Below are 20,390 nucleotides of genomic sequence, written 5' to 3'. Positions count from 1 at the left end.
TTAGAGTAGGAATGAAAATTTTATAATAAAATACACTTAACACTGAGTTGCCAAAAGCCCATTTTATATTTATTCTTCCTCATTAAAATAATATTGCTCAAAACATATACTACCTGTACTGATCACCAAAATTTTACCGTCTTATCTTGCAAGTGCAGCACATATATAACTAAGCAGTTGGTAAACATGTAGAGATTGAGTACAAATAAGGCCCACAAGGTACTGCTGTGTAATGTATCTACCAACAGGTTGACTAGGCCAGTTGTTACATTTGACAGCAAAAAAAAAATTAACTGGTTTCTGTTCATTGCTGTGATTAAACAAAGAGTGGGTTCCTTTCTATCAGCTTCAGAGACTAGAGATTCTGAATGCTTTCTGTTTGCAGCAGGTGACTGGATGAGTTTCCAAGAACATGGTACTGTTGCTCCTTTAATTAGAAATTTGGCAAAATTCAAAATTATATCACCCAGTAATAAACTACTAAGAAGGATCAGGCAAGAAGCAACTATCCAAATACAAAAGGCTAAATTGGCCATTCTTCGAGATGCTACTTCTACATTTACCTGAACTATGTAAAGAGATATGAAGAAGCCAATAGCTGTCAATAGAATACAACATGCTACTTTTATCCAGTCTTTGATATGTGATCTTTTTTTAAGTACGTATGATCCTGTTTGAACACCAGCCATGTGTATTGCCACATACCCCAAGGTAGAGATTATTCCTTCTCGGTTGGCATTTAATAAACCAACCCTTGTGCCATTGCCATCACTGCCATACAAAATTAACCTTTTCAGTGGGGTAAAATCAAGGGCTAGCTGGTAGAATACAGTCATGCTGACAGCCACAATCCAGGATTTATTTAGGGGAAAAATAATCAAAAGCAGTGATGTTATCAATTTCACAACTATTAAGGTAAAGAAAAAATTCCAGTGAACTCCATACTCAGTTAAATGTTCCTGATAGCCTATGGATTTTATAATGACTAATCGTCCCACTCCTAGGAAGACTAATGGCCAAACAGAGTACAATGACTTTGTAAGATGACAAAGTCTGGACCCTTTTGTATATTTTCTCCTAACCTCTGGACAAACCATTGCAGTCCCAAAAATAAAGCCTCCTACTCCAAAATCCATTGCTCCTGTCCCATAGAGCTCGGTTTTGGCAAATCTTCTGGGAAAAAGAGGGAAGTCCACAGCCAAAATGGCAACAGCAGTAAATGCACAGTTAATTACACGGAAACAGGAGATGGCTGGGATGTATTCCGATTCTATACTGATTTTCAAGAATTTTTCAAGGATTTTCCCGACAGGCATTCTGGCATAGCAAGTTCTCCTGCAGTATGTTTCATAGAGCAGCCCTGCCCCAAAGATAATTACAATGAGATACTCAAGGAGGACAAATGAAGCGAAAATGGTCAAAGTGGTCACCACGGGAACTATTAGGAAAGCAAAGTCAATGAGGAATCGAGTTCTCCAGGTATGTGAAGAACAACCTAAGTGCTGGGAGAGAATGATCAGGAGCCCTCTACACAGGATACAGAGTGCAGGTAAGCACAAGCCCTCGGTGATTTCCAGCACGCTCGTTCCATTGTGGTTACTGACAAAAGCTTCCTTCATCTGCTTTTGAGACATTTTTTCTTCTTCCTGTGAAAACAAGAGCAAAGGGATGGGGCTAATCTGGCAGTCCAGTAGTTAAGACTCTTTGCTTCCACTGCAGGGGGCACGGGTTCGATCCCTGGTAGGAGAACTCAGATGCATTTGTGGAAAGCAACGTTCCTGTGGAACTGGCATATATATGTACATGACTTGGTAATTTGCATAAATATGCACCTGACTTGATTTTACTCTTATTCCTGAGTTTCGGAGCAGAACCTAGGACTTGCGATTCCCCTTACAAGGATTGCTGGAAGAAGCCTAACACTAGTATATGAGGATAAGGATGTCATACTAACAGTATGAAATTACTGGTTAAAATGCTTTAGCTATTCTCAGTATAAGGCAGACTCACAAAGAAAGTGAATTTGAGATACAAAACCTGAGAGTAGACTCACGGTAGGATAGAAATTCCTACTACAAAGCATGTAAAGGTCATGAAGATAATATAATGGAAATTGCACACACCTCACTAATGATTTAGAGTCAAATCTGAGACGGGAGGAGAAGAGGGACAGGGAAGGAGAAGGTATTTAAGTACACTTCGGAGTTGGGGGCCTTGGTTTCTGTCCTGAGCCTCTCTGAACCTCCTGCCTCTAGTACAAAATGCGAATCCTCCAGTGATCTCCTGAGCCCCAGGCTACTCCTTACCTCATTTACAGGTTAAGGTGTAGGTAGGTACAATGGATGCCAATCGTGGAGGAGCAGTAGGGGCCGTCAAGTACACACTAGTGTTAATTGTTTTAAAGGGATATAAAACACCTCTCTGCCACATATCCATGTCTGAAAAGTGGCACCTGGGAAGAACACATTTGTTGGCCAAACAAGAACCATATTGAATAAAAGAATGCATGCATGCGTGATGGCCTATCTGGGCCCAGCAGCATTACCTCCCGAGAACAAATCGATCCGAACCTGCAGGCCTTTAAAAATAAAAGAGCCCTTTTCCCGACAGACACGCGCCCCGGCCGCGCCGGCCGTTATACCTCACGTGTTCCTGGTGGTCTCTGCGCCCAGAGGTAAAGGGTCCCGTAAGAGAGCCGGGGCCGTAAGGGCGGGACACGCGCAAACCAGCCGCTTCCGCCTCCCGAACAGCGCTTCCGGCCGACGCCGGGCGGCCTGCGCTTCTGGGCCGGCCCCCCGCGCGCGCGTCCCCGCCCACGAGGGTGCTCGTTTCCCACGTCCCGCAGGCTCCCCATGCGCGTCCTTCCCTGTCAAGGGCTTGCCTAGCCCAGGTGCTCTCGGGCCTTGGCCTCGGGCAGGTCGGTCAGAGGAGCTCGGGCGGGAAAGGCGCTTCCCGCACCTCACCACTGGCCCTCAGACCCCACGGCAAGGCCTCGTCAGTGGGGGATGGGGGTGGCCAGGGCGCCTGGTCTCCCTACGGAGAGACCCACAGCCCCGTGAGGGCCCGGAGGCCCTGAAGCCCTCCCTCCCTTCTCCCCCGCATCTCACCCCAGGCTCTCAGAATATTTTGTCCCGGAGCGAGCAACTCCGGAGGCCGGCGCCCCGGACGAGCCACGTGCGCCCCGCGCCGCGAGTGCGCGCCCCGCCCCGAGGGAGGAGCGTGCTGGCTCCCAGCCACTTGGCCCCAGCTGCAGCCCGCGGCTGCGACCCGGTGTTCCCAGCTTTCCCTCCTCTCCGGCTGGTTCCTGCCCCCGCCTCCGCCCTCCCCTCCCCGGGCTCTTCCCGCCGCCTCACCCGGCCCGCCCGTCTGCCTTTCCAGTCTGGCCGGCGCGGGCCGCACGCTCGGCGGCTCAGGTCGTGGGACCGGTGAGTGCCACCCCCAGCCGAGTCCGAAGCCCTTTGCGTGCCCGAAGGGACAGGGGAGGCCGGTGGGCCCCCGCGGCGCTGGGGAAGAAGGGGGCGTCTCTCCCTCCCCTTTCCAAAGCGCCGTTTCCCTTCCCTTTGCCCTTTTCTTTTTGACCCTCTCGTATCCCAGGAGGAGGTAGCCCAGCTCTTTGCCTTTTTCCAGAACAAGGACCTTTCATAGTCACTCACCACCGAGCCGGCAGGGGGCGGCCCGGGGTGGGGGAAAGGTCCCGCTCCTCTCCTCTCCTCTCCTCGCCTAGGGACCTGGGAGGGGGCGGCTGGCCCCGGGAGGCGTCGGGGCAGCCGCGCCCTTGGCTGGGGTCACGTCCACCTTCCCAGGAAGGACATACTGTCCCCGTGCCAGGTGCTTCCGGAGCGGCATCCCAGCCCTGGGCCCGGCGGGCAGCTCGCGGGGACAAGGAGTGCCCGTTCCCGCCGGGAACCTGGGGGCGGGGCTCCCAGGACCCTCAGCCTGCTCTTCTCGTCTGCCCTCCCACTGTCGTCTGAGCCGAGGAAGAACCGGAGGCTGGAGGGGAGGTGGGAGGGGGAGAGCTGTTGCTCAGGTTGCCACCTGCCCTGATTAGAGGTTTTCATCTATTCATTACCGTCTCCCTCCGGCCCACAGTGGTCACTCCCTTACCAGAAATTCTTGGCTGGTAATCGCGAAGCCGACAGGGAGCAAGAGCTGGGAGAACTGGAGAAAACCGCTCTAATCTGACTTGATTCTGGCAAGAAGTGGACCCTACATCGTAATAACCAGCATTTGCAAAGCGGTCTCCGAGGTACTATCCCATTTGATCCTTAACTCAGCATTGTGAGGTCTGGGTATTAGTAGTCCTTCATGCAAATGAGGGAACGGAATAAGGCTTAGAGGGGTCTTGTGAACTGCTTTTGAGGGGTTGTGGGCTTTGGAGTCTAACCCTATAACCTGTTGTGTTCCCCTCTGATCCTCTCTCTTAAGATGAGCTTCTAGTTGAGGGAACTTTGTTGGCCTTGAGTCTCTGGAACCCTCTGCATGGCTGTCCCCTGGATGGGGTACAGTCAGTGTCCAGGGTGAACGTGTCCACCATAGTCCTGATGCCCTCCTCTGCCTGAATTGTCGTTTTTCCAGTTTCCATGGCAGCCCCTATCCCTGAGGTCTTTCAAAGGCTGGATGTATTCAGGGCCTCAAGAAAGTCTCCACCAAGGTCAATTCATTACTGACACCCCTCATTCTCATCCTCATCCTTCCTTGCTGGGGAGGTGTGAAGCCTGGGAAATTCCAAGTCTGTGAGTCAGTTACAGTTTTTCAGAGATTGGCCTAAGCCCAGCTTCACAACACCGCCTCTCTCGGACGGGTTCCCCTCCTCTGAAACCTTCACCTTCTTAAAGTTGACACTGAACTGTTCCACCTGATTAGTGCTCCCAAATGGATCATCCATCCTTAGTACTAACCATATTTCCCCTCTGAATGAATATTCAGATTTGTACTTTGTAGGGTGGTTTCACCTGGTGGCTCTTCACAGCCACTCCTTGTGAGGTAGACAAGATGAGGAATGAAGGTGGGTGGGGAAGGTGTGATGGCTTACAGGTGAAGGACTGATCTGTGGCTTCCGTCCCACACGGCAACTTTCCTGGAACATCAGAAGTTGGCTCCAGCCTCCCTGCCCCACTGACTACTGACTGTACTAAGATAGGACATTTCTGTATGCTGGAGAGGATAGGGCACGAGGCATCTCTGTCTTCCGGTGTCCTCATCCTGCATGGCACGCTGACCCAGAAGATTTGCAGCCCCACCTCAAACCCCGTAGTAAAACTGGCCCTGAAGGAGCCCAGGGCGCCTCTGGAGGCTCCTGTAAGTTTCCCCTGCTCCCTCCTCGGCAGGGGGCGGGACAGACTCTCCCTTTCTGCCCAGGCTCACCCTGGTTCTCATTTTGGTTTTCCTGCTTGGTGTGAGGAGCAGGAGTGAGTCACCCTGGAGAAGCCCTCACCTGTGTGTGCCCCTTGTCTTCTCTCTCATGCCACAGGCTCTAGGGTGATTCGTCTCAGAGGTTCCTCAAGAACTGAGCCCTTTGCAGGACTCATGCCCCAGCCTGTGCCCCCATGACCAGGTGGATAGCACTCCTTGTGCCTGCGACCCAGAACCCTGGCTGACCACATTGAAGCAGGATGCTCCAGCAGGTAAACCCTCACCCTTCCATAACCCTGGCCCTCAAGCACCTGAGGCACCTCCGCATCTTTCATTTACCTGAATGAAGCTTCCACTGCTCTGACCTGGAAGGAAGGGAAAGACCCCTTAAAGGTCTTTCTTCTTTTCTGTCTTCAGATAGTCATTCCAGTGCCTTTCACCTGTCTCCAAGAAGCTCTTCCTGATACCTAATTTGAATCTCCCCTGTTGTGGTGTTTAGCTCTTTTCCCTGGGATGGGTAAGATGGGCTGGGTGAGGGAATCCTTAGGGCATTTTGGTGACCTTACAAGCCTGAACCAGTGAGGAAGTCCTGAGAGATGTCCCTCGCAGCCTGAGTTATTAAGGCAAGTGGAAGGCTGTGGCCTCCAAGAGGAGGTGTTCCTTGAAGTGAGCCTTAAAGAACAAGTAGGAATTGGGACCTCCCTGGCAGTCCAGTGGTTAAGACTCCGCCCTCCCACTGCAGGGGGCACGGGTTCAATCCCTGGTTGGGGAACTAAGGTCCTGCGTGACATGCAGTGTGGCAAAAAAAAAAAAAAGTAGGAATTAGCCAGGTGGAGAAGGAAAATAAGCAGTCCAGGCCAAGAGGTCAGCCTGTGCGAAAATGTGAGAGAAGATGACCTATGTGGAAATATACAAGAATTCTGAGGAATGGATCATGGGGTCCACGGTGGGTTGCTGTAGGGACTTGAAACCTGCCCTTACTCCAGGCCTCTGCCTCTGAAAGGCGCCTCTGGCCCCAGTCCTGCCCTTCACTGTGGAGCCCTATCTCATCCCCATATCATCCTTCACGTGCACCTCTTGGTCCAAAGACAATGCCAGTAGATATTTGCTGAATTTTTATTTACTGAGTGTTGCCACTGGCCTGAGGCAGATGGTTCCTGCCCTTTAGGAGATCACGGTCTAGTGGAGTCCTAGGCAGGTAGGGCAGGATAACCGAGAGTGAGGTCAGCCAGCCTCAAGGGAGTCATGGTAGACTCTGCTGCTTGACCTTCTCCCAGCCTTTTGGCTGATGAAACAGGCTTGAAGGCTGGAGAGAAGCAGGCAGGACAGTCATCTGCTCTGGGCTTTTTTTATTGTCCATTTTTGACTTATTTCTTATTTAAAAAGCAGTAACATTCATCGTAAGTGTACTAGCAGCTGCTCTGTGTTGAGCCCTTGCTCTGTAGTAGGCACTGTACTAAGCAGTTTACACATATAGTTTTGTTTAGTCCTTGAGAAAGACACCATATTATATATATAGGGCTATTATATCCCCGTTTTGGAGATAAGGCTCAGAGCAGTTAAGTGACTTATTCAAGGTCAAGTTCATTATAAGCAATGTGGGAAATATAGATAAGCAAAAAGAACATTAAAGTTACCCATAATTGTACTGCCCAGAGATAACCAACATTTCAGAGAATGTCCTAGATTTTTTTCCCTAAATATGAATTTTTAAAATATTTAAAGGTATCATTCTCTTTGTAATCTGCTTTATTCCATTGTAAGGATGTACTATAATTTAAGCTACTATTTGGACATTTGGGTTATTTTCAATTGTTTTGCAATTGTAAATGTTTCTATATATACTGAACATTTTTATGACCTTTACATAGGATCATGTTCTAGAAGAAAAATTGCAGGCTTAAGGGACATATGTAGTTTTAAGGCCTTTAATATATTATTGCCTAATTAGAAGGACTGCTTTTAACAAAATTATATTATAATAGCTAACTTTTGGTGGAAGAGACCAGATGCCTTTTCTAAATACTTTATGTGCTTGTTAGCATCTATGAGGTAGATGCTACCACCATTTCCATTTTACAGATGAGGAAAATTGAGGCACAGAGAGATTAAGAAACTTACACAAGATTATACAACTAGGAAGTGGTAGAATCAGGATTCAAACCCAGGCAATCTAGCTTTCAAGTCCAAGTCAAGGACCATGATGCTCAACTGCCTCTCTGGTAGGATAAGAGCTGTTCATAAATTATGGATGGGGGACTTCCCTGGTGGCACAGTGGTTAAGAATCCGCCTGCCAATGCAGGGGCATGGGTTCGATCCCTGGTCCAGGAAGATCCCACATGCCGTGGAGGAACTAAGCCCGTGCGCCACAACTACTGAGCCCGCGTCCTGCAACTACTGAAGCCCACGTGCCTAGAGCCCGTTCTCTGCAACAAGAGAAGCCACCGCAGTGAGACGCCTGTGCATCACAACAAAGAGTAGCCCCCACTCACCGCAACTAGAGAAAGGCCACGCGCAGCAACAAAGGCCCAGCACAGCCAAAAAAAAAAGCAAAAAAAAAAAAAAAGTATGGATGTGTTTGTGGGTGATTTTCTTTTTTCCCCTAGAGCAGAGGGATTCGCGTGGAACCAGTCATGCTCTGACCTTGGCAGTTATCCTGGAGGCCAAGAGCCTGCTTTGTACATGCATCATCGTGGGCCCAAGTTCAGAGAAAGGCAACATCTTTGGAAAGAAACTTATTACTGGGCCTCTGAAATGACACTTGCCTCCTTGGCTTGAGGGTTTGAACTCTAAGGTTAAGTAGTCTCATTAGAAACCCACACACGTTATATCACGGACCCCTTCCTCCAAAAGCAGATTTCAGCCAAGTTACTGTCTTCTTTTATTACCCACACCATCTTTCCTGCAGCCCCCAGGGAGAAAAGAGGAGCGATGGGATCACAGGAGGAAAACGGGGAGAGGAAACATGTGGAAAGCGTTGGCATTGAGGATGGGCAAGGGACAGGGAGAAAGGGCCACTTCCCCTTGGTGCTCGTTCTTGACCTCATCTGACTTCTGAGCCAGGCGTCTTCTCAAGTAGACCAGGGCAGCAGGAGCTAATTAATTAACCAGGCTAAATTTAAGCCCCAAGAGGCGGGTGATGAAGGCATGGGGCTACCTCATAGCTGATTTTTCATCTATCTCGGGCTGAATGGTCTCTTTCAACAGAGGTCCAAACCATGGTTCTTTTCCTTTGCAGTTGTCCTGTAGCAGCCCCCCCGCCTCGGGCCCCACCCCTGCCAGCCCAGTAATGCTGGTAGTTGGCCCGGCTAGAAGCTGGAACTCATGGCAGAGGAGAGGGGATAGCATTTATTGATTTGCTGAGTACATGTTCTGTGCCAGGCTCTTGACTAAGTGCTTTGTGTATGTCGTCTTATTTTTCTTCCAACTAGCCCTGTGAGTTGATTTTATTTTTCCTGATTTACAAATAAAGAAGCTGTGGCTCAGAGAGGTGAAGTGACTTACCGAGTCTCACAGGCCTAGTAAGTGGCCGACTGAAGTCTGAACAACCAGGCTACGATACTAGAGGCCTGTTCTCTTTCTGCTATACAGGCCCCCACCCTTATGTAGCTGCCAGCTGGTCTGAGTCCCAGCTCTCCTGGCCCTGTTACTCCCTCCCAGGTTAATGGCCACAGTTCAGGCTCTGAAGCCCATAGCGGAAAACCCCTCAGAGAAGACCTGCAGGAGTTCCTGGGCGGGGAGGCCCCGCTGCACCAGCTGGATGACCTCACCAAGGTGAATCCTGTGACGCTGGAGACAGGTATGGACCCCCCCCCCGTCTCCTCGAGTGTGCCGTCTCCAGTGGGTGGAGGTGTGATGAGGGTATTCAGCACTGCTGCCCCTGGCCAGACTAAGGCAGGCAGGACTCCTGACCTGGAGCCAGACCTCTGCCTGGCAGCTGCCCCCGGGCTCCCCAGTGCAGCCTTTGCTCCAGAGGTGGGGCTCAGCTTAACTAGATCTTGTACCTACTCTTCAGGGAACTGCTGGGATCTAATGGCTCTTGGCTAATTGCAAAGGGAGTGCTGTTAGGTGGGTGTTTGTATGTGCAGTTATGTCTCCATTTGAGCCAGAGTTTGCTAAAGGCACCTCTGCCTCAGTCCTGAGGTGTCTGCAGGCCCGGTACACGGCAGACACATTCTACACCAGCGCTGGCTGCACCCTGGTGGCTCTGAACCCCTTCAAGCCCATCCCTCAGCTCTATTCACCAGAGCTGATGCAAGAGTACCATGCTGCTCCTCAGCCCCAGGTAAGACTCACCGCTGCCTGTGGCCTCAGGGCTCCCCCTCCTCCCCTAGGCTACCTTGCGGCTTCCCTGTCCTTATCCATGTATTCACCAGCCATGTAGTCATTCAAAGGCTACTGGTGCCATGGCCCTGCCCACCAGGAGCTCACAGAAGTTTGCACATATACCAGTAGGTGCGAAGTTGGAGATAAATATTTGTTCAACTGATTTTGGAACTTAAAAGAGGGACATAGGTGATTTTTATCTTCTTTGTGAATTTATTAGTAGGAGAGAATTTACAAGGGTACATTTGTGTATTTAACAAACCACTTTTTTGGGAAAAGGGTAAAATTACATGCGATGAGGATTGCCCTAGAAAATTCAGCACGTGTTCATCTCCACTGATTGGAATGCCAAGTAACTTCTTTTTTTATAAATTTATTTATTTTACCTTATTTATTTATTTTTGGCTGCGTTGGGTCTTCGTTGCTGTGCGCGGGCTTCCTCTGGTTGCGGCGAGCGGGGGCTACTCTTTGTTGCGATGCGCGGGCTTCTTACTGCGGTGGCTTCTCGTTGCGGAGCATGGGATCTGGGCTCGTGGGCTCAGTAGCTGTGGCTCGCGGGCTCTAGAGCGCAGACTCAGTAGTTGTGGCGCACGGGCTTAGTTGCTCCGCAGCATGTGGGATCTTCCTGGGCCAGGGCTCGAACCCGTGTCCCCTGCACTGGTGGGCGGATTCTTAACCACTGCACCACCAGGGAAGTCCGCCAAGTAACTTCTTGTGGGGGTGAGGATGGAGCTGGTGCAGGCAGGGAATAGACCAGTTGATGTTAAAGTTCAGGGAGAAGCAAGAGCAGACTTGCTGGCCAGAGGGAGGTATTGCAGAGAGAGGCAGGAGGTGAGATAAGCCAGGACTGTTGAAGGGTCTGATGCACCACAGCAGGCGGAGTGTCCACAGAGGTTCTTCATCAGGCGTGGGGGTGGGGCTGTGAACGGAGCCGACTGTGGGGATAATTACCTTGGAGGTTGGTGCAGTTGGGTTCAGGAAGGTGCGACAGGAGACAGAGAACAGTCGGAGGCTTTGTAACAGTCCAGGTGGGAGGTGGATGGGGTGAGGGCAGGGGGAGAGAGGGATGGGTCTGACACCATCCAGAGTGATGTCTGCTCCCTTCGAGAAGCTGTAGGTAAGCACTCAGTCCTGGCCAGGTGGTGCTGCACAGGCTGTGCATTGTGCAGGTGGCCTGGCTCACGCGTGGTTAGTGTCCGAGTGGAAACCAGGGGAGGCCTGGCCAGAGAGCCCATATCTTTCTGACTCTCTGCTTCCTCAAAGGCAAAGCCATGTCCTAGTCCCCTCTGTTTCCTCAGTGCCCAGCACACTGAGGGCAATTAATACTCGTTGATGGAAAGGAGAACAGTGACTTTGGAATTCAAATCACATGGATGCACTTATTTGCTGTGTGGACTTATTTGCTGTGTGAGAAGGTTATTGAACCTGTCTGAACCTCAGATTTCTCATCTATAAAATACAGTTAGCTGTCCAACTAATGTACAGACTTCTTCTGCAATACCTTGTAAGAAAGTTCTTGCAAATTGTAAAGTACAATAACATAAAATAACACATAGCAGAATAAGACTGTTGAGGTGAGATAAGATGGGAGGATAAAGTGTTAATGTCATAGACTAGTCAAGGCCAGCACTGTTTCCAAACTGAGAGAAGAGGAATGGGTAAAGCCCACAGCTGGGCCTAACATTGTTACTTCCAGGAAATTTTTCTAGACAAAGCCTCTGCCACTGCTGTGGGCAGGCTCCCCATCTCAGCCGTCATTGGATCAACCACTCCTTGAAGACAGGTGTTTGCTCACATGACCTTTCACCCCGTGATGTTTCAGAAACTGAAGCCCCACATCTTCACTGTGGGTGAACAGACCTACAGGAATGTCAAGAGCCTGATCGAGCCAGTCAACCAGTCTATTGTCATCAGTGGAGAGAGTGGTGCTGGAAAGGTAAGAGGGCCTCTTTCCCACCCTGTCAACTTCGTGACTGGCTGGACGGGCAGAGAGGCAGAGGAGGTCACTCCTCTTGGATTCGGTGTGCAGCAGTGGGCAGGAGCTGGGCAGGAAGTCAAGAGGCAGGGTTCCAGTCCAGGCTCTTCCACCAGCTCTGCTGTAACCCTGGGTGAGATTCTTTTTTCTCTGAGCCTTCATTTTCTCACTGAAGGACTCTCTCAGCTCTGACACCATTGGAAACGAAAGTCAGCTGTTGGGGGTTCCAGCATAGTGCTTAAGAGCACATCAGAAAGATACTTAGCTTTTGTAAACCTCATTTCTTTCACGTGTAAAATGGCAGGGAGGAAAGACCAACGCGTAACTCATGGGACTTCTGTGAGAGTTAAATGAACTAGTGCGCATAAGGCACTTGGGGGCATGCTGGGCACGTGGCCGCACTCCTCCAAAAGTAGTTAGCATTCCAATAAGGAAGTAGCCCCTCTGCATCTCTGGGTTGCCCTTGATGGCAAGGGCAGTGCATTGGGCCAGCTGTGGGGAAGGACAGAATCTCCTGACGTGGTCATGTGGTCCCTAGGTGGCAAAATCTTAGTAGGTGAGACAGAATGTTGTCCAGGGATGAGTGAGGAGTTGCACGGCTGGTCAGAGGAGGCTGCTGGCCCAGGCCTCGCCACCTCTTGTCGGGCCTCACCAGCCACCCCACCCCTTCCTCAGCATTACCTGCACAAGGGATTCTTTGGACCGTAAACCCCCTCTGCCTACACTCACATGTGAAAGCATTGCTGAGCACTGAGCACCTGCCAGGTTCTAGGCTCTGGGCTAGCCAGTAAGGAGTGGCAGGGGGAGGAACAGAGGAAAAATGCAACGTCTGGCTTTCAGGGGGCTCTTAGCTCACTGGGAAAGACAGACAAGGAAGCAGATGGAGACAGTAAACTGTAGGGATGAGGGCTAGGACTTGGGTGAAGAGGGGATCTTTGAGAGCTATATCAAGGTCGCCGGTGGAGTGGCTGATGCCCAGCTCCTGGATGAGCCCGTTGTCCTCCAGAATTGCTCTGGGCAGCTGAGGCTGGACCTGACCCTGGACCCATGCAACCAGAGCTCAGTAACCCTTTATTGAACAGCCACTGTGATCATGGGCTGGGCCTGGTATCTTTTTCAATTTTAACTTATTTTTGATAAATAGTAACAGTGACATAGCTCAAAAATCGAGCAATACTACAAGGCTTGCATAAAACACAGCAGCCCTGCCCCGTATCTCTCAACCCTATGCTTCCACATCTTTTAGCAGTTTGTTTGGGTGTCTCCATCCATTTCTAAACAACATGCTTATATTATTAGTTATTGATTTCTCAGTTTTGACCTTATCTGTTCATTTCCTACTTTGATGAGGATTTAGCCCTGGTTCCCTGCCCCCAACTATATATGTAATTATATCACGATTTCTGGGTAAGTTAACATATAGTACTTGTAATTACAAGTATGTATGTATTGTTCCCAGCAGAGCCCTGTAACATACTATGATTATATTTCTTTGCTTGTGTAATTTTTACTTTGCCTCTACTTAATAATTGCCCCCACTTTTTCACTGTTTAGTTTCTATATACCTATTATTAATTCATTATCAAACTTGTCACCAAAACTGGAAAACACCTACCCAACAGGTGCTTTTTTTTTTTTTAATCGCACTGCTTCCAGGATCTTAGTTCCCCAAGCAGGGATCGAACCCGTGCCCCCTGCAGTGGAAGCACAGAGTCTCAACCACTGGACCGCCAGGGAATTCCCTCAGGTGCTTTGTTTTCTTGGCGCTGCCCTCCCTAGAGCTCTCACGTCTCCTACTCGCGTCCAGACTGGTGGCTGCCAAGGGCTGCTGCTACACAGCTATTACCTGGGAGCTGTCTGCCTCACTCTGGGGATCCAGATTGTCCTCTGTTCTATGATAAATCTCTTGTTGTTGGAGCCCAGTGGATTCCTCTTCATCCTTTACTGCCTTGTCTTTATGGAGCATATTCTTTAGTAGCTTCCCGACAAAGGTTACTTGGAGGGCGTATTTTTGACTTGTTGCACATCTGCACATGTTTATTCTGCCTTAATTTGACATGTTGGCTGGATATTATAATTTCAAATTGGAAATCATTTTCTTTCTGGATTTATAAGTTATTTTCTTATATATTCTTTCGAGTGTTGCTCTTGAAAGTCCCAATCCATAAATGGTGATTTGTGTTTTCTTTCCAAAAGTTTTTAGGGTCATCCTTTTTATCCGTAGGTATTGAAATTCACAGTGGCGTGTCTTTTCTCACTTGCTGTTCTGGATACTTTATGTGGGTCTTTTTAACCTTGAAACTCACGTCCTTTAGTTTGGGAAAATACTATATCTGTTGATAATAATTTAATAATTTACTCCCCTTGTTTTCCCTTTCTGGAATTTGTATTAGTAGGAAGTTTGATAAATTGTCTAATATCCTGTTTTCCTCATCTATTCTTCTATCTCTTAATATTTTGTCCTGTCTTCTGGGAGATATTCTCTGCCCTTCAACCCTTTTGAATTTTGAATTTTTATTAAAAATTTTAATTCTAAGAGTTCTTTCTTGTTCTCTGAATATTACTCTCCCCCCAGCATCCTGGTCTTATTTCTTCTCTTATCTTTGAGGATATTTCATGATTTTTACTTGTCTTCTGTTCCTTTCATTTCTGTTTCCAAAATTCATTTCTACTTCCTTCTAGTTCCTTTTCTTCCTTTGTTGTGATATTTGTCATTCATGTAAAAGAAGTTTACCAAATAGTTAATGATCCTTGAATTTCTGTTCATACTTCAGAATAAGGCATTAAGCAACTGATTAGAATCTCTTATGTTTATGGACAGGAGGCCTCATTATGGAAAACTTTCTAAACTGGTGGGACCCTGAATGTTCATAACTTGTCTTATGAGCTTGTCAGAATCTCCAGAAAAGATTCTTCCAATCTCTTCATGAGAGAGGTGGAAACTATAGTTAAATGGAAATGATAAAAGCATGAACAACTCTTATCAGCAGACTAGACATGCAGAAGAATACATCAGTGAACTTGAGAGTGAGTCAGTAGAAATCAAAAAATAAAGAGAAATTTGGGGAATTCCCTGGTGGTCCGGTGGTTAGGGCCCGTGCTTCCACTGCAGAGGGCACGGGTTTGATCCCTGGCTGGGGAACTAAGATCCCACATGCCACATGTTGTGGCCAAAACAAAACAAAACAAAAAAAGAGGGCGAAAATTGAAAAACAAAAAGAAAAGCGCAATCTGGAGCTTTGGTACAATAACAAATGGTTTACCATACTTGTAATTGATGTCCCAGGAGAAGAGAGAGAATGTGGGTCAGAAGTAATATCTTAGAAAATTAGCAAAAGATAGCAAGCATAGATCCTAGAAGCTCAGGAAACACTAAGTAGGATGCATACAAAGAAAACACACCTATAGGCACATTATAGGCAAATTGCTGAAACAAACATAAGGAAAAAATCTTTAAGGAAGCAGGAAAATATACATAAAGAGGAACAAAGATGAGAATGATAGGGACTTCCCTGGTGGAGCAGTGGTTAAGAATCCTCCTGCCAATGCAGGCGACATGGGTTCGAGCCCTGGTCCCGGAAGATCCCACATGCTGTGGAGCAACTAAGCCTGTGCACCACAACGACTGAGCCTGTGCCCTAGAGCCCGTGAGCCACAACTACTGAAGCCCACGCACCTAGAGCCCGTGCTCCGCAACGAGAAGCCACCGCAATGAGAAGCCCGCTCATGGCAACAAAGAGTAGCCCCCGCTCGCCGCAACTAGAGAAAGCCCACGTGCAGCAATGAAGACCCAACGCAGCCAAAAAACTGAATGAATAAATAAATTTGTTTTAAAAATCATTCATTCTAAGGTGAACATAGTAACAATTTATTGTAGAGGTACAATGGAATCATAAAAGTACTCAATTCAACCAGAGGCAATAAAAGGAGAAAAAAGTAACAAAAATCACATGGAACAACTCAGAAAGAAATAATAAGATGGTAGATTTAAACCCAAACATAGTGATTATTAAATTAAATGTAAGTGGACTAAACTCTTCAATTAAAGACAGAGGGACTTCCCTGGTGGTGCAGTGGTTGACGGTCCACCTGCCAATGCAGGGGACATGGGTTCGTGCCCCAGTCCGGGAAGATCCCACATGCCACGGAGCGGCTGGGCCTGTGAGCCATGGCCGCTGAGCCTGCGCATCCGGAGCCTGTGCTCTGTAACGGGAGAGGCCACAACAGTGAGGGGCCCACGTACCGCAAAAAAAAAAAAAAAAAGAGAATGTCAGAGTGGCTTTCTTTAAAAAGGCAAGACTCAAATTATATAATGTCTTAAAGAAACCCACTGTAAAGATATAGATAGGTTCAAAGTAAAAGAATAGGAAAAGATATACCATTCCAACACTAATCAAAGGAAAGCTGAAGTAATTAAATTAATACACAAAGCAAAAGCAATTGAAAGGAGAAATAAAATCAAAATTAATAGTTTGATATTTGTGCATTCTCTTCAAGTACACATGGAACTGATATGGGCTATCTTCTGAACCACAAAACAAATCTCAATTTGAAAAGATTAAAATACAAACTGTTCTCTACCCTGAGTAGAATTGAACTAGAAGTAAATAACAAAGATATCTAGAAAATCCCAAAGCATTTGGAAATTAATACCTTTCTAAATATCCTTTGGGTCAAAGAAGTAATCACAAGGGATATTAGAAAACACTTTGAACTGAGTGAAAATTAAAGCAAAACATATCAAAATTTGTGCTTAAAAAAAAAAGCAGTGCCTAGTAGGAAATTTGTTGTAACGTTGAACGCTTATATTCGAAAAGTATAAACTGAAGTAAGTGACCTGAGCCTCTACCTTAAACTAAGGGAAAAAGAATAAAGGAAACCCAAAGTAAGCAGAAGAAGGAAATAAACTTTAAAAAACCCCAGTAAAATAGAAACAAAAATAATAAAGCAAGTGAAATCCATTGTTATTTCTTTGAAAAGATTAATAAAATCTAGTCAAACTTAGACAAATTACAAATGTCAGAAATGAAAGAATAGACATCACTAAAGATCCTACAGATAAGAAATTTTTATTAACTTTATTACAATAAATTCTACAATTTAATAAAATGGAGAAATATTTTGAAATACACAAACTGCTGAAGCTCACATAAGAAGAAACATATAACCTGAATATCTAAATCTATGAGACAGATTTAAGTCATCGTTAAAAATCTTTCCTCAGGGCTTCCCTGGTGGCACAGTGGTTAAGAACCCGCCTGCCATTGCAAGGGACATGGGTTCAACCCCTGGTCTGGGAAGATCCCACATGCTGCAGAGCAACTAGGCCCGTGCAACACAACTATTGAGCCTGCGCTCTAGAGCCGGCAAGCCACAACTACTGAAGCCCGTGTGCCTATAGTCCGTGCTCCACAACAAGAGAAGCCACCACAATGGGAGCCTGCGCACCGCAACGAAGAGTAGCCCCCACTCACAACTAGAGAAAGCCCGCGTGCAGCAACGAAGAGCCACACAGCCAAAAATAAATAAATAAATAAATAAGGGAATAAGACACAAACACAAAGGGAACAGGAGAGACATGAGGAGTGAGAAGTAACACAGCATGGATATGCAGGGGGCCCTGAGTCTTCAAAAAAAAAAATTTCCTCATAGAAAGCTCCAGGCCCAGGCGCCTTCACTTTATGGATTCTACCAAGTATTTAAGGAATTAATGTTACCAGTTCTATACAAATTCTTTCAGAAAATAGCAGAGAGGGAGCACCTCCCACCTCAAAGGGAGACCTAAAAGAATTTACCAAAAAAAAAAAGAAAAAGAATTTACCAAAAATGCTACCAAAAAGACCCAAAACGAAACAAAAACAAAGCTAGAAACTTGTAGTGAGGTGTAGGGAGTTTATCAAGGTGACAGGATAGTCAGTATATTAAAATCTATTGTTTCTCTGTCCTAGCAATGAACAAATGGAAATTAAAATGAAAACAGACCTCACCTCAGGTGATTAAAAACGAAACAGTGAGAATTTTGTAACTAGGTTGCCTGGGTATAAATCAGAGCCCTATCATTTACTAGATATGTACTCTTCAATAAAGTTTAAATTTTTTCTATGCCTGAGTTTCATCATTTTGAAAACAGGTAGTATGTAATTGCATCTGCGTCTGTAGGGTTGGCAAGAAAATGCATGGAAAGTCTCAGGTCAGTAGCCTGCTCAGGTCAGGGTGGGTTGTCCTCCTCTGCCCCAGCCCCCCTCATTTCTTAAATGCATCCTCAGGAGCTAGGAGAAGCAGAAGTAAGTGTCCCCATTTCACAGACGGGGAAGTGCCTTGCCCAAGGATACAGCTGAACTCAGCATTCACCCTTTGGTCAGCAACATACATGGTGGAAAAGAGGGCTGTAGCAGACCGTTTCAGAAGTGGGAGGGAATGTGGACACAGCTCCCACAGGACTGTTTCTGCCACAGACATGGACATCCCGCTGCCTGATGAAGTTCTACGCTGTGGTGGCCGCATCACCCACATCCTGGGAAAACCACAAGATTGCAGAGAGGATCGAACAGCGAATCTTGAACTCCAACCCTGTCATGGAAGCTTTCGGTGAGCTTGGTGTCCTCGGCACTGTACCTCAGTCCCATTTCCTCTGGGATTTGCCACCTTCCAGGGAAAGGAGCAGTGTTCTCTTTAGGAAAGGGGTGGAGGATAGTTTATCATTCACCGCCATGGATCCCCAGCTTCCTCCCAGGTACCCTTAGCCTCCTTCCGGTAGAGGTGATGTCACTCTGTCGTCCCCTCCCTCTAGCCTAAGCAGGTGTAGCAGTGGTGCTGGAGAGGACCTTCCGGCTCAGCCAGTCCAAACCCCCTCCTTCCAAACAGCTTCCTGAGCTTGTCTGAGGATGCGCAACAATTAGTGTCCACGTTGGCACTCTAGATGTTGTGCCTTCCCGTCTGCCTCAATAGTAACAGCTTGTTTTTGATCCTTCTCCTTCAAAGAAAATAGTCCCCGACTGCCTAGATTGGCTCTTTCCACTTCATTGCCAGGAAGTTCTAACTCAGCTGGATCGCATTTGCTAAAGCCCGAGTGCCCAGTCCATAGTCCTGTCCCTTGTGACATGGAAACCAACAAAGGGGCCTTTAGGTGACTTGAGGATAGAGACCTGGCCCCAGCAGACCTGAGGCCACCTTAGCCCCTGGGGACTCTGTAAACATAAGGTGTGATCTGTAGGGAACGCGTGCACACTGAGGAATAAGAACAGTAGCCGCTTTGGGAAGTTCATCCAGCTCCAGCTGAACAGGTAACCTCTGCTGCCCGTCTCTGTGCCAGTCTGGCTGCTGGGGGCGGGGGAGTGTGAAAGTGGCTGGGGCAGTGCCCAGCCTGGGCCACCCCTGTGGGCAGAACTCAGCTCCTCCTGGCATGTTTTTATGTGTGATAAGTGAACCCGAGGGTGACCTTTGAACCTGGAGAACTCTAACTACTCCCGCCTGAGGGACCCTGGGGCAATATGCTTGTGCAGCCCATGTGTTCTGATGTCTACCCTTGCTCGGAGACTTCTAGCTAAACTGCCACCTCTTGGCCACACCTCTGAGCTTGAAGCTGGGGCTCTGTTCCTGCCTCGGGATGGGGCAAAATAAAGTACAGAGGCCTTGGTCCTGCCCCTGAGCTGGTTGGAGGGCAATGTCCCAGACCCCCAACCAAGGACTTGCTGAGTGGTCCCTAGTCCTCACAACCCCCATTGCCTAAGTGGAAGAGTTGGGGGAGGTTACAGTCTGGCACACAGTAAGTGCCCAATAAATGTCCATGGAATGAACAGGCAACTAATGGGCTCCAGCCTGCTTGTACCCAGGGCCCAGCAGATGACTGGAGCTGCAGTTCAGACCTACTTGCTAGAGAAGACTCGAGTGGCCTGCCAGGCCTCCAGCGAGAGGAACTTCCACATCTTCTATCAGGTCTGTACCACGTGGGGCCCACAGCTGCCCAGATGCAGGGCAGAGATGGGTCTGTGCCCCTAAACCTTCCCCTCCCTGCCTTGCTTCATGCCTGCCTGTTCACCTGGTTTCAGCAATGCCACCACTTACTCCTGCAAACTTCATGTAACACTTCTGCCACACACTGGATCTCGGCTCCCGGGCTGGTTTTGGCATGGGAACGCGCTTGCCTTCTCTGTCAGGTCAGAAGGTCCTTGAGGCTGGGACTGTCCCGCAATGGAAACTCTCACTCTCAGACGGAGGGTTGTCCTCGAACGGCAACTGGGAACAAGGACTTCCCTAGACTGTGCCTCCTCCATCAGACTGGGGGACCCCCAAGGCATGGATACTACGTCTCCCTGCTCTCTGATTGGGACTGGGGGCTCCCCAGGTGGAGTTTTGCTTTCTTCATCATACTGCAGAACCCCTCAGTGAGTTTCTTTGCATCGGGTGGAGACGCCCAGAACTGTTTGCTGCTGCTTTTGCCCCCCTGCCTGCCCTGGGCTCTCTACGGGAACCTCTCAGCCTTGTGATGTTGCTGCCGTTTCTCACTGCTCTCATCCCAGCCCCAGGCTTACGCAGGCCTAGGCTTCCCCAGCACCCCCAGCTCAGACCCCGTTCCCATCCCCACAGATCTGCAAAGGAGCCAGTGCGGACGAGAGGCTCCAGTGGCACCTCCCTGAGGGAGCCGTCTTCTCCTGGCTGCCCAACCCAGAGAGGACCTTGGAAGGTAGGGGGAGCCTTACCCAACACCCTGGGCCGGCCCGGCAGCACCCACCCATC

The 20,390-nt window shown here is 48.3% G+C and overlaps 2 protein-coding genes across 8 annotated transcripts in view; one reads left to right on the top strand and one right to left on the bottom strand.

Moving 5' to 3' along the window:
• PIGW (phosphatidylinositol glycan anchor biosynthesis class W) lies at positions 1–3,710 on the bottom strand. 4 transcript variants are annotated; one of them, XM_081218201.1, is made up of 2 exons: positions 3,654–3,710; positions 1–1,646 (listed from the first exon to the last, which is right to left on the bottom strand). In XM_081218201.1, the coding sequence occupies exon 2, from the start codon at positions 1,632–1,634 to the stop codon at positions 123–125; it is 1,512 nt and encodes a 503-aa protein (XP_081074327.1). In that variant the 5' UTR covers positions 1,635–1,646; positions 3,654–3,710; the 3' UTR covers positions 1–122. The 4 variants fall into 4 exon arrangements, with proteins under 4 accessions (XP_081074327.1, XP_081074325.1, XP_081074324.1 ...); XM_081218199.1 differs by lacking the exon at positions 3,654–3,710 and adding an exon at positions 3,108–3,193; XM_081218198.1 differs by lacking the exon at positions 3,654–3,710 and adding an exon at positions 2,642–3,101.
• Positions 3,338–20,390, top strand: part of MYO19 (myosin XIX) — a 34,611-nt gene continuing 17,558 nt past the window's right edge. For 3 of the 4 annotated variants that reach the window (XM_081218196.1, XM_081218194.1, XM_081218197.1), the window contains exons 1-10: positions 3,338–3,425; positions 4,090–4,246; positions 5,471–5,624; positions 9,014–9,152; positions 9,490–9,638; positions 11,502–11,615; positions 18,110–18,242; positions 18,868–18,937; positions 19,472–19,589; positions 20,241–20,337. In XM_081218196.1, coding sequence (XP_081074322.1) covers positions 5,613–5,624; positions 9,014–9,152; positions 9,490–9,638; positions 11,502–11,615; positions 18,110–18,242; positions 18,868–18,937; positions 19,472–19,589; positions 20,241–20,337 — 832 coding nt within the window. In that variant the 5' untranslated portion in view covers positions 3,338–3,425; positions 4,090–4,246; positions 5,471–5,612. The remainder of the gene's footprint in view (positions 3,426–4,089; positions 4,247–5,470; positions 5,625–9,013; positions 9,153–9,489; positions 9,639–11,501; positions 11,616–18,109; positions 18,243–18,867; positions 18,938–19,471; positions 19,590–20,240; positions 20,338–20,390) is intronic. The other variant, XM_081218195.1, reaches the window with a different exon arrangement.

Source organism: Mesoplodon bidens (assembly GCF_964165515.1).
Source record: "Mesoplodon bidens genome assembly, chromosome: 19".
Lineage (NCBI taxonomy): Eukaryota > Metazoa > Chordata > Mammalia > Artiodactyla > Ziphiidae > Mesoplodon > Mesoplodon bidens.
The sequence above is the reverse complement of the archived record's forward strand: the minus strand, read 5'-3'. Positions and strand labels throughout refer to the sequence as shown.